The sequence below is a fragment of the Lepidochelys olivacea genome (assembly GCF_965140295.1).
Source record: "Lepidochelys olivacea isolate rLepOli2 genome assembly, chromosome: 13".
Lineage (NCBI taxonomy): Eukaryota > Metazoa > Chordata > Testudines > Cheloniidae > Lepidochelys > Lepidochelys olivacea.
In genome coordinates, this window is record NC_140423.1 from 32,779,548 (window position 1) to 32,792,637 (window position 13,090).

Sequence of the window (13,090 nt, forward strand, 5' to 3'; positions counted from 1 at the left end):
TAAGTTTAGAAGTGTGAGCAACAAGAGTAATGTAGTGGTGGGAGTCTGCTGTAGACCACCGGACCAGGGGGATGAGGTGGATGAGGCTTTCTTCCGGCAACTCGCAGAAGCTACTAGATCGCACGCCGTGGTTCTCGTGGGTGACTTTAATTTTCCTGATATCTGCTGGGAGAGCAATACAGCGGTGCATAGACAATCCAGGAAGCTTTTGGAAAGCGTAGGGGACAATTTCCTGGTGCAAGTGCTAGACGAGCCAACTGGGGGGGAGCTTTTCTTGACCTGCTGCTCACAAACCGGGAAGAATTAGTAGGGGAAGCAAAAGTGGATGGGAATCTGGGAGGCAGTGACCATGAGTTGGTTGAGTTCAGGATCCTGACACAGGGAAGAAAGGTAAGCAGCAGGATACGGACCCTGGACTTCAGGAAAGCAGACTTCGACTCCCTCAGGGAACGGTTGGGTAGGATCCCCTGGGGGACTAACATGAAGGGGAAAGGAGTCCAGGAGAGCTGGCTGTATTTCAAGGAATCCCTGTTGAGGTTACAGGGACAAACCATCCCAATGAGTCGAAAGAATAGTAAATATGGCAGGCGACCAGCTTGGCTTAATGGTGAAATCCTAGCGGATCTTAAACATAAAAAAGAAGCTTACAAGAAGTGGAAGGTTGGACATATGACCAGGGAAGAATATAAAAATATTGCTCGGGCATGTAGGAAGGAAATCAGGAGGGCCAAATCGCACCTGGAGCTGCAGCTAGCCAGAGATGTCAAGAGTAACAAGAAGGGTTTCTTCAGGTATGTTGGCAACAAGAAGAAAGCCAAGGAAAGTGTGGGCCCCTTACTGAATGAGGGAGGCAACCTAGTGACAGAGGATGTGGAAAAAGCTAATGTACTCAATGCTTTTTTTGCCTCTGTCTTCACTAACAAGGACAGCTCCCAGACTGCTGCGCTGGGCATCACAACATGGGGAATAGATGGCCAGCCCTCTGTGGAGAAAGAGGTGGTTAGGGACTATTTAGAAAAGCTGGACGTGCACAAGTCCATGGAGCCGGACGAGTTGCATCCGAGAGTGCTAAAGGAATTGGCGGCTGTGATTGCAGAGCCATTGGCCATTATCTTTGAAAACTCGTGGCGAACGGGGGAAGTCCCGGATGAATGGAAAAAGGCTAATGTAGTGCCAATCTTTAAAAAAGGGAAGAAGGAGGATCCTGGGAACTACAGGCCAGTCAGCCTCACTTCAGTCCCCGGAAAAATCATGGAGCAGGTCTTCAAAGAATCAATCCTGAAGCACTTATATGAGAGGAAAGTGATCAGGAACAGTCAGCATGGATTCACCAAGGGAAGGTCATGCCTGACTAATCTAATCGCCTTCTATGATGAGATTACTGGTTCTGTGGATGAAGGGAAAGCAGTGGATGTATTGTATCTTGACTTTAGCAAAGCTTTTGACACGGTCTCCCACAGTATTGTTGTCAGCAAGTTAAAGAAGTATGGGCTGGATGAATGCACTATAAGGTGGTTAGAAAGTTGGCTAGATTGTCGGGCTCAACGGGTAGTGATCAATGGCTCCATGTCTAGTTGGCAGCCGGTGTCAAGTGGAGTGCCCCAGGGGTTGGTCCTGGGGCCGGTTTTGTTTAATATCTTCATAAATGATCTGGAGGATGGTGTGGGTTGCACTCTCAGCAAATTTGCGGATGATACTAAACTGGGAGGAGTGGTAGATACGCTGGAGGGCAGGGATAGGATACAGAGGGACCTAGACAAATTGGAGGATTGGGCCAAAAGAAATCTGATGAGGTTCAATAAGGATAAGTGCAGGGTCCTGCACTTAGGACGGAAGAACCCAATGCACAGCTACAGACTAGGGACCGAATGGCTAGGCAGCAGTTCTGCGGAAAAGGACCTAGGGGTGACAGTGGACGAGAAGCTGGATATGAGTCAGCAGTGTGTCCTTGTTGCCAAGAAGGCCAATGGCATTTTGGGATGTATAAGTAGGGGCATAGCGAGCAGATTGAGGGATGTGATCGTCCCCCTCTATTCGACATTGGTGAGGCCTCATCTGGAGTACTGTGTCCAGTTTTGGGCCCCACACTACAAGGAGGATGTGGATAATTTGGAGAGAGTCCAGCGAAGGGCAACAAAAATGATTAGGGGTCTGGAACACATGACTTATGAGGAGAGGCTGAGGGAACTGGGATTGTTTAGTCTGCAGAAGAGAAGAATGAGGGGGGATTTGATAGCTGCTTTCAACTACCTGAGAGGTGGTTCCAAAGAGGATGGTTCTAGACTGTTCTCAATGGTAAAAGATGACAGGACAAGGAGTAATGGTCTCAAGTTGCAGTGGGGGTGGTTTAGGTTGGATATTAGGAAAAACTTTTTCACTAGGAGGGTGGTGAAACACTGGAATGCATTGCCTAGGGAGGTGGTGGAATCTCCTTCCTTAGAAGTTTTTAAGGTCAGGCTTGACAAAGCCCTGGCTGGGATGATTTAATTGGGGATTGGTTCTGCTTTTGAGCAGGGGGTTGGACTAGATGACCTCCTGAGGTCCCTTCCAACCCTGATATTCTATGATTCTATGATTCTATGGAGGGGGGGCAAAGGGGGCATCCTTTAAAAGGTATTTAAAAGCCTAAAGATGCAGAGAAGCACCTAGTGGGGTTTTCAAAATCAGTTAGGGAAGGGCCCAATTCACAAAGGCACTTAGGTGGCTGCCTACCTAAGTGGCACCTTAGGCACCTACAGATCCCAGAGTTAGGTCCCTTGGGGATGCACAAAACTGCTGCTCAAGGGCTGTCAAACGCCGTTGGTGCCTAAACTCACTAAGCTCCTGCTTTTTTGAGGGAAAATTTCCCTAGGTGCCTCTGGGCATGTGCTCAGCAGCCCCAAGCCAGCCATCCTGACAGCTGAGTCCCAGGGCCCTGCACGAGCTGCGGGGAGATAGCCAGGCCTCTGCCTCACTTGCCCGCGGGGCCCAATTGGGTAAGCATGTTCAGAGCTCACCTACCGGATTGGTCCCATATAGGTGAGCTTACACAGGGTGAGGATGGGCTGGAGTATGGGGAAGAGGAGGACCTCCCTCATAACTTTTAGCCCAGTGGTTTGGTTATGTAGCTGGGGCATGGGACCTCAGGTGGTCCCCCCCCTGCGTCAGGGGGAGATGGGACTTGGACAGAGATCTGCCACCTCTCTGGTTTCATATATTCCTAGGCCAGAAGGGACCATTGTGATCATCTAGTCTGACCTCCTGTATAACACAGGCCAGAGATCTGCCCCAAAATAATTCCTAGAGCAGATCTCTTAGAAAAACATCCCATCTTGGTTTATAAATTGTCAGTGATTGAGAATCTGCTGCGACCTGTGGTAAACTGTTCCAATGGTTAATTTCCCCCAGTCTTACACATTTATGCCTTATTTCTAGTCTGAATTTGTCTAGCTTTGACTTCCAGCCATTGGATGGTGTTAGAACCTTTCTCTGTTAGGCTGAACAGCCCATTATCAAATTTGGTTCCCCCTGAAGATACTCTAAGGTAGCAGGTAGGTGCCTAAATCCCTTTGTGAATCTAGCTCCTGGCAGGATTTAAAAAATTCATCTTAACAGTGTATGCACGCAAATCCCTGTGAAAATCTGGCCCACAGAGACCAAGCCATTTGCCCCAAGGTCACACACAAAGTCCATGGTAGAGCCATACCTTGAACCTGGATTTCCCACCTCTGGATGTAGAATGTTAACCACTGTACTGTCCTTCCACCCAGCTGTTCAAGGACAAATTCAAGTCTTTTTGGAGTGTATGCTCTTCAGGGGCATAGATTGTGGATAACACTTAACAGAATGAGGTCCCAGTTCTGCAACCTTTGTCAGCTCCCACAACAACATCAATTAATTCCAAATGAATCTTTATTCAGGCAAGTCTGGTTGTGAACTCAGTTCAATTTTTGAAAAAATATTTCTGGGAAATGGTTTATGGTATTCATCCTGATCAGTTATTAATAAATGGATCAATCCAAGTCCTAATTACATTGTATAATTATATCTGTCTACTGGAGCCTGTAAAATTCCAAAGCTAATTAAATAAAGAAGGTAAATAGCCATTGGGAACAATTTTAATGGAAATTAGGCATCAAAATCTTTGACACGGCTTTTAAAATCTTAACCACAGTATAAATCACAAGCCTCCACTGCTGTAAATCACAGTTACAGTGACTTCATGGGAGTCACGCTGCATCACACCAGCAGAAGGTCTGGCCCACTGTCTCCAATGGACTGATGCCAATTTACACTGTTGGACTGTTGACTGAAATGGAGCTATGCTGGAAATCTGGCACTTTATTGTCAGTCAAATTCTGAGGGTTATGAGTTTGGGGAGAATATGTTGCACTTCCCATGCAAATAGAGGCAGTGGAATCCTTTCTTTAAGTGCTGAACTCTGCCTTAAGGGCAGGTCTACACAGGGAGTTAGTCAGGAACAGCTATAACCGGGGAATCGCTGGCCGGGGGGCGGGATAGCTCAGTGGTTTGAGCATTGGCCTTCTAAACCCAGGGTTGTGAGTTCAATCCTTGAGGGGGCCATTTAGGGATCTGGGGCAAAAAAATTGGGGATTGTGCCTGCTTTGAGCAGGGGGTTGGACTAGATGACCTCCTGAGGTCCCTTCTGACTCTCATAGTCTATGAGTCTATGAGAGGGCAGCACTGTGGACAAGGATCTGGAGGTTCCCATGGGTCACAAATGCAACATGAATCAACAGTGTGATGCAGTTGCGAAAAAGGCTAATCTCATTCTAGGGTGTGTTAACAGGATCGTCGTATGGAAGACATGGGAAGTCATCGTTCTACTCCACTCAGCACTGGGGAGGTCTCAGCTGCAGTACTGTCTCCCATTCTGGGTGCCACACTTAAGGAAAGATGTGGACAAATTGGCGAGAGTCCAGAGAAGAGCAACGAAAATGATCAAAGCCAATGGAGGCTGTGGAGTCCCTGTCACTGGACGTTTGCAGAACAGGCTGGACAGATGCCTCTTGGGGCTGGCCTTGGTTTATTGGTCTTGCTTCAGCACAGGCGGTTGGACTTGATGACCTGTTGAGGTCCCTTCCAGCCCGGCATTTCTATGGTTCTAACTCTCCCTGTGTGGACATACTATGGGATTTTCAGATGTGCCTATGTGTCTAATTCCCATTGAAATCAACAGATGCTATTCTGAAAAAACACACTAGGTGTCTTACCTGAATCCTCAGGCACCTAAACACCTTTACAAATCTGCCCCAAAATCATCCCTTGTCCTGATGGACAGCAAACCCCAGGTTACTGCAGTCCATGGAGGACAAATGCAGCATGTGGAGTGATAGGCACTTGGCGGATCTAGTAACTCCTGAACAAGGATTCAATGCTGAGGATGCAGCTGGAGTACAACATGGGATTGCCTTGTCTGTTAAATCTGGGAGGCAGGATGGGAGGGGCATGGACCAACTCTGCAGCTAGTACTAACTTGCACAGCTGAACTGATTCAAATGGGGTTATGTCAGTTTACACCAGGTGGGAATGCGGCCCAGGATAGTAGAACCTCAGAGTTATGAACATGAGAGTTACAAACTGACCGATCAACCACACACCTCAATGGGAACTGGATATACGCTATCAGGCAGCAGCAGAAGGGAAAAAAAACAAAAAACAAATACAGCACAGTGCTGTGTTAAACATAAACTACTAAAAAAATTAAAGGGAAAGCAAAATTTTTCTTCTGCACAGTAAAGTTTCCAAGCTGTACTAAGTCAATGTTCAGTTGTAAACTTTTGAAAGAACAACCATAATGTTGTGCTCAGAGTTACAAACATGTCAGAGTTATGAACAACCTCTATTCCCGAGGGGTTCGTAACTCTGAGGTTCTACTGTAGTTTTAATTTTTAAATCCCTCATGCTCCCTTTTTGGCTCTACCTCCTTCGAAAATCCAACAGTCTAGTGGCCACTGTCTTCAGAGCATCATTCACATCCTTGTTTCTCAGGGAGTAGACCAGGGGGTTGAGCAATGGGGTGACCAGGCTGTAGAGAAGGGAGAATATTTTGTTTAGGTTGATGGTTGCGCTTGCCGTCGGCACCATGTAGACCATGGCCAGAGCCCCATAGAAAGTGCTGACCACAATAAGGTGGGAGGTGCAGGTGGAAAAGGCCTTCTGCCTCCCAGTGCTGGAAGGGTTTTTTACTATTGCCGTGATGATGAATGAGTAGGATGTCAGGGTTAGCAGGAAGGGGATCAGGGTGGCTGTAGAGGACAGCAAGAATGCCGCTAAGGTGATCAGGTGGGTGTCACTGCATGACAGCTTGACCAGGGGCATGAAGTCACAAAAGAAATGGTCGATTTCATTAGGGCCACAGAAACGTAGTCTGTAAATCCAGGCCATTATCACTGGGTTGAAGAGGAAGCCACCCAGCCAAGAGCAGGATGCCAGCTTAATGCACTCCCTCGTCTTCATGAGGGATGTGTAACGTAGCGGCCTGCATATTGCCAAGTAGCGATCGTAGGCCATCACCGTTAGCAGGAGGATCTCGGTGGCTGCCTGGGAGCCAAAGATATAAAGCTGCATGACACAGTCGCTGAAGGAAATCGCCACACCCTTCTCAGCCAGGAAACCTTGCAGCATTTTGGGGACGATGTTGGATGTGTACCAGATATCCAAGAAGGACAAGTTCCCTAGGAAGAAATACATGGGGGTGTGAAGGCCTTGGTCAACCAGAATGGTGAAAATGACCAGGGTGTTCCCAGCCAGGGTGGTGAGGTACGTTAGCAGAACCAGCACAAAGGGACCAATCTGGAATGGGTAGAGGATCCTGAACCCGCGGAGGATGAATTCTGTAACATCGCTTTGGTTTCCCCTCTCAACATCTGCCATGTGTGCAGTGTCTAGAGAAAGCACAGTGCACCAATCAAGCACAGACAGACAATAAACCAGAACAATTCAGGGACTAGACCCAGCCTTTATAATGCAGTCCTACATCAATGAATGGCTTTCATCATTGTGGTCACAAAACCAAACACCATCTACTGGAAGAAGGTTGAACACCACTGACGAACTGAGAGAAATGGAATGTCTTACTACCCATATTAGGTTTCAGAGTAGCAGCCATGTTAGTCTGTATTTGCAAAAAGAAAAGGAGTACCTGTGGCACCTTAGAGACTAACCAATTTATTTGAGCATGAGCTTTCGTGAGCTACAGCTCACTTCATCGGATGCATTCAGTGGAAAATACAGTGAGGAGATTTATAGACACACAGAACATGAAAAAATGGGTGTTATCATACACACTGTAAGGAGACTGATCACTTAAGATGAGCTATTACCAGCAGGAGAACCGGGGGCGGGGGGGAGGAGAGGGAGGGGAGAAAACCTTTTGTAGTGATAATCAAGGTGGACCATTTCCAGCAGTTAACAAGAACGTCTGAGGAACAGTGGGGGGTGGGGGGGAATAAACATGGGGAAATATTTTTACTTTCTGTAATGACCCATCCACTCCCACTCTCTATTCAAGCCTAAGTTAATTGTATCCAGTTTGCAAATTAATTCCAATTCAGCAGTCTCTCGTTGGAGTCTGTTTTTGAAGACTTTTTGTTGACAGTCTCTACGTAGACTTTTTGTTGACAGTCTCTACGTAGACTTTTTGTAGACAGTCTCTACGTAAAAGAATAAATGGACACAAATCAGATGTCAAGAATTATAACATTGATAAACCAATCGGAGAACACTTCAATCTCTCTGGTCACTCGATTACAGACCTAAAAGTTGCAATATTACAACAAAAAGTCTTCAAAAACAGACTCCAATGAGAGACTGCTGAATTGGAATTAATTTGCAAACTGGATACAATTAACTTAGGCTTGAATAGAGAGTGGGAGTGGATGGGTCATTACAGAAAGTAAAAATATTTCCCCATGTTTATTCCCTCCCACCCCCCACTGTTCCTCAGACGTTCTTGTTAACTGCTGGAAATGGTCCACCTTGATTATCACTACAAAAGGTTTTCTCCCCTCCCTCTTCCCCCCTCCCTGTTCTCCTGCTGGTAATAGCTCATCTTAAGTGATCAGTCTCCTTACAGTGTGTATGATAACACCCATTTTTTCATGTTCTGTGTGTCTACAAATCTCCTCACTGTATTTTCCACTGAATGCATCCGATGAAGTGAGCTGTAGCTCACGAAAGCTCATGCTCAAATAAATTGGTTAGTCTCTAAGGTGCCACAAGTACTCCTTTTCTTATTACCCATATTAGATTAGTCATGGAGTTATTCAAGGAAAGATGGGTCAAATGGAACAAAATGAGAAGAACAATCACCCATGGAACTGTCACAGATCAGTGGATGAGATTTTCCAAAGCTGTCTCGGGGATTTGGATGCCAAGTTCCCATTAATTGAGCATCCATGTCTATTAGGGCACTTTGAATATTCCCACCTATATATTTACATGCAGTGGGCATGTAGGAGTCTGGCATGCAATTCCCATTAAACTACAAAAACCCCACCTGTAACTCACTGAGCATTATGATCTTTTCTGCCTCAGTTCTGCTGGGTTCCCAGACCTTTTTATTAGTTGCCAACCACTCTTAATATTTGTGCAAAATATCATGTGAACTGTCAATAATTCTCCTTATTTTAAATAAAAAATTTGGGGCCAGAGATCCAAACGTATTTAGGCACCTAAAGGTGCAGATAGTTGCTTAGTTGGATTGGCAATGACACCGAAGCAGTTTAAGTGCCTAACTCCCATTGCAATCAATGGGAGTTAGGTGCCTAGGTGCATTTGAAAAATTTCAGTAGGCACCTTATCTGCATCTTTAGGAGCCTAAAAGCATAAAAACTATCTGGTCCCTTGTAACTAAATTTAGTTCAGCTCTGCAAAGGAACAACCCTTTTCACACCACAAATGAAGCAAGAAAGATGAAGCTTTGTTCCATGCTGATGAAGTCTCACCGAATTGAAATTGTTACTGTTTTTAGCATTTCAGAGCCTCTGGGGTACAGCCTACCCAAGTGTGGGGACACAGCTTTACAGGTAACAGTGAGAGGCAAAAAGGCATCCTTTAAAAAGTGGAAGTTAAATCCTAGTGAGGAAAATAGAAAGGAGCATAAACTCTGGCAAATGAAGTGTTAAAATATAATTAGAAAGGCCAAAAATGGATTTGAAGTATAGCTAGCCAAAGACTCAAAAAGTAACAGCAATTTTTTTAAAAATACATCAGAAGCAGAAAGCCTGCCAATCAACCAGTGGGGCCACTGGTGATTGAGATGCTAAAGGAGCACTCAAGGAAGATAAGGCCATGGCAGAGAAACTAAATGAGCTCTTTGCATCGGTCTTCATGGCTGAGGATGTGAGGGAGATTCCCAAACCTGAGGCCATTCTTTTTAGGTGATAAAACTGAGGAACTGTCCCAGATTGAGGTGTCTTTAGAGGAGGTTTTGGAACAAACTGATAAGCTAAACAGTAACAAGTCGACCAGGACCAGATGGTATTCACTCAAGAGTTCTGAAGGAACTCAAATGTGAAATTGCAGAACTACTAACTGTGGTGTGTAACCTATCATTTAAATCATCTCGTACCAGATGACTAGAGGATAGCTAATGTGCTGCTAATTTTTAAAAAAGGCTCCAGAGGCGATCCTGGCAATGACAGGCCAGTAAGCCTAATGTCAGTACCAGGCAAATTGGTTGAAACTATAGTAAATAACAGAATTATCAGAAACATAGATGAACATGATTTGTTGGGGAAGAGTCTACATGATTTTTGTAAAGGGAAATCATGCCTCACCAAACGCTGGTGGAGGGATGATGTGGATTCTAAATCTGAGAAAAAATACAGCTGGATCAGAGACAATTGTATTTGAAGTTTTTGTGTTCTCCTCAGGTGTCTAGAGAAGGGGTGAAATGTTCCAAAGAACTGAAAGGCCAGATTTTCAAAGGTAGTTAAGAGTCTAGAGGTTCAGATAAGCACATTGGAAATAGAAGCCCTCAGCAATTATTTGGTACACTCCCTTTGTGCAAAGGTTAATGATGACACAAGGTACAAGCAGCAGAGAATCAGGGCCCTTATAACTAGACAATGTAGATAAAATGGAAATTATTGTGAAACACCATGACTGCGAGGAGACTGAAGGAACCTCGTTCTATTTAATGTTATCCCAAGATTGACAGATTTCTGCCCATCCTCCCCCCAGCAACTTGAATCAAGAAGTGCAAGAAACAACCTTTCTTAGTCTTTGTAATTAATCAATATTTGGACTCTATACTGCTCTCACTGGTGTCCATTACAAAACTCCCATTGACTTCAATATGAGTAGGACTGGACTATTTTTCTCTGGAAAACATAGTTTACAAGAAAGTGTTCTGTGCCTGATTTTGATCTCACACCAACGTAGCTGCACAGACACTGAAGGCTGTGGTATGACAGATAGAGATAGGCAGGTAGATAACAGGGGTGGGTCTGTAGCTGGTATAAATCAGTGTTGGTCTTTTATAGTCAATGGAGTTACTCTGTTCTACACCAGCTAAGGATTTAGCCACCGGAGTAACTTCATGGAAGTCCATTGTTGTTATAATAATCACTGTAACAACTGGAACATGATAATATATGTCATAATATAGAATAATATATATTATGACATACATTCTAAGAAGAGTATTCCCCATCATGTGTTAGGCACTCTCCAAACATGTCAGAAGGACAATTCCAGCTTGGAGTCACTCCCAATTTAAGGACAGGCAAGTAGGCAGAGGTGAGGTGAAGGGGAATAACCAGAAGCAACACACATACAATTTGCACTCATATATGTAGCGATAGCAACAAGATTCAGCAAACACAGAGAGGCAGAGCTGGGGGTTGAAGAGGGACTCACATGTGGAGAGGGTCGGAAGAGCTCAGGGAAGCTGGACTATAAATAGGTGGCTTCATGGAACATGGCAGGAAGGTGACCGGGTGAGAATCTAGCCAGAGGGTGGGTGAAGCTGGGAGGCTTGGCAAAGAAGATCACGAAGGAGGGGCAGAGCTATGTAGAGCTTTGAAGGCAGTGACAAGAAGCTTCAATATGATACAATATTGGCTGGAAAGCCAAGGGAAGGACTCAAAGGGGGATTACATGACCAAAGTGATGCGAAAGAAAGAGGAGTTTAGGGGGTCAGTGTGCGTTTCTGGGAGGTCTGAGAGGAAGCTGCTGCAGCGACCAAGAATGAAGTTATACTCATGTAAACCTGGTGAAATGAAGGTCAGAATGAGAGTCTATTATAATTTAGTAAATTGTCTATAGATTCAGATTTTTCATCGGTTCCTCACTTAGATAATTTACAGGTCAGATTCTACAAAGAAAGCAATGGAGTTATTGCGCTTTGCCTCTGTGTAAAACTGAGCACTCAAAATGCAAGGAACCCAAAATGATAGAGTCACTTTGGAAAATGGCAAAAATTGCAGAATAGTCTCGTTTGCTATAATTTCCTTCTGGCACATCTCACATGGTGCAATGGAATATAAATAGCATGTGCTTACCCACTCCGGCACGGTTCAGGGTATTGCTATCCTTGCATCAGTTTTCTCTCCTAATTTACACAAAAATAGAAAAATAAATGAACAAGAGAACAATTCAGGAATGAATACCAGTACCCAATCTTTTAATGAGATCTAATTTCATTGAACAAACAGATCCGATTGAAATCAGAGCTAGTTCCAGGCAGTAGAACCAAAACGTATTCCAGAGCTATTAGAGGCTACTGTTACCAAACCTACTGTCTGTGGGAGAGATAGAAGTCTAACATGCTGGTGTGCAGATGTATCTTGTTATGATCACACATGTGGTTTTCAGGGTATGCTCTTTATACGTGAAATCATGGCATTTGAGGACAGAGTCCTTGAATTCGTCAGAGCTCTGGATCTCAGATGGGCTCATTAAACCAGCTTTATGTCTCATGGGAACTGGAAAGTTGTATTGGAAAGTGGTATTGACATCAAATGTTTTTTAAGCGCTTGCATGTTCTCTCTGTTTTCCAAGCCTTGTCCACACACAGAAATAGCCTTGGGTTTAACTTCAATTGTTGTTTTTAAACTGAGGCCTTCTCCACACACAAACGTGCAGCATTTTAATTAAACTGGTTTAGTCTGACTGGTGCAAACTCCAGTGTGAACACACTTATTGCGGGGCATGAGTGGCTCATTCATAAATTGTAAGGGGAGAAGGGCCCATTAGTAAATCAACTCTGACCTTCTGCAGAACACAGGGCAATGACAAGAAATCAGTCTTGATGTAAAGACTCCAAGTGATGGAGAATTCACCACATTGCTAGATAAATGGTTCAAATAATTAAGTATGCTCATGGGTAAAAAAATTGCCTGATAGTAAGAACTTGAAGCAACATCACCAACATCCACTATTGCCTACTCTAAGCTCTTGTTTCTATGTGAGAAACATTAGCAGAACTGGGATAACTTTCAGTGAAAAGTTTTGATTTTGATGAGTTGGCATTTTATGACTGGAAAAAAGTTTTGCAGAAAAATTCTGGACCACTTCTACTCTTAATTTTCTCTTGGATAAACTAAACAGATGGAGCTTCTTAAATCGCTCACTCAAAGGCAGGTTTTCCAGGCTTTGAAATATTCTCATAGCCCTTTTCCGAGTCCTTTTCATTTTTTTTTACTTAAATTTGTTCCTAATTGACTTAAACTAAACCCAAACATGCTACTCCTAAAAGAAAGTAAGAGTGTCCACAATTGGGGGCTGCGTTGCTTGAAATAAATCAGATTAAATTTCCATCTAGTACAACTCACCATGTAGACAAGCCCTGATTCAGTTAAATGGGTGCAAATTCCTGGGTGGAGAAGGCCTCTTCTACACACAAAAGGAGTACCACTTTAACTGTAGACTCAGTTTGTGGAGAAGCCAACGATTAAAATTCTTGAAGTTGCATTAGGAATTTGGAAGCCCAGTTCTCAAAACTGATGGGAATCATCCAAATCTTGCAGGGGGCCTCTGAAAAATCTCAGTCTTTCGCATGCAAGGGTTGGAAAAACAGAAGAAAATATCTGAATATCATCTATGAGACTTTGGAAATACAGAATAATCACTCAGTATCAAC

General features: G+C 44.2%; 1 protein-coding gene across 1 annotated transcript; it reads right to left on the reverse strand.

The window, feature by feature from the left end:
* Positions 1 to 5,919: 5,919 nt before the first annotated feature.
* On the reverse strand, positions 5,920 to 6,876 carry LOC311529834 (olfactory receptor 11A1-like; the record flags this gene model as incomplete). The annotated part of the gene is made up of 1 exon (XM_084646095.1): positions 5,920 to 6,876. The coding sequence occupies one exon, from the start codon at positions 6,874 to 6,876 to the stop codon at positions 5,920 to 5,922; it is 957 nt and encodes a 318-aa protein (XP_084502221.1).
* Positions 6,877 to 13,090: the final 6,214 nt, after the last annotated feature.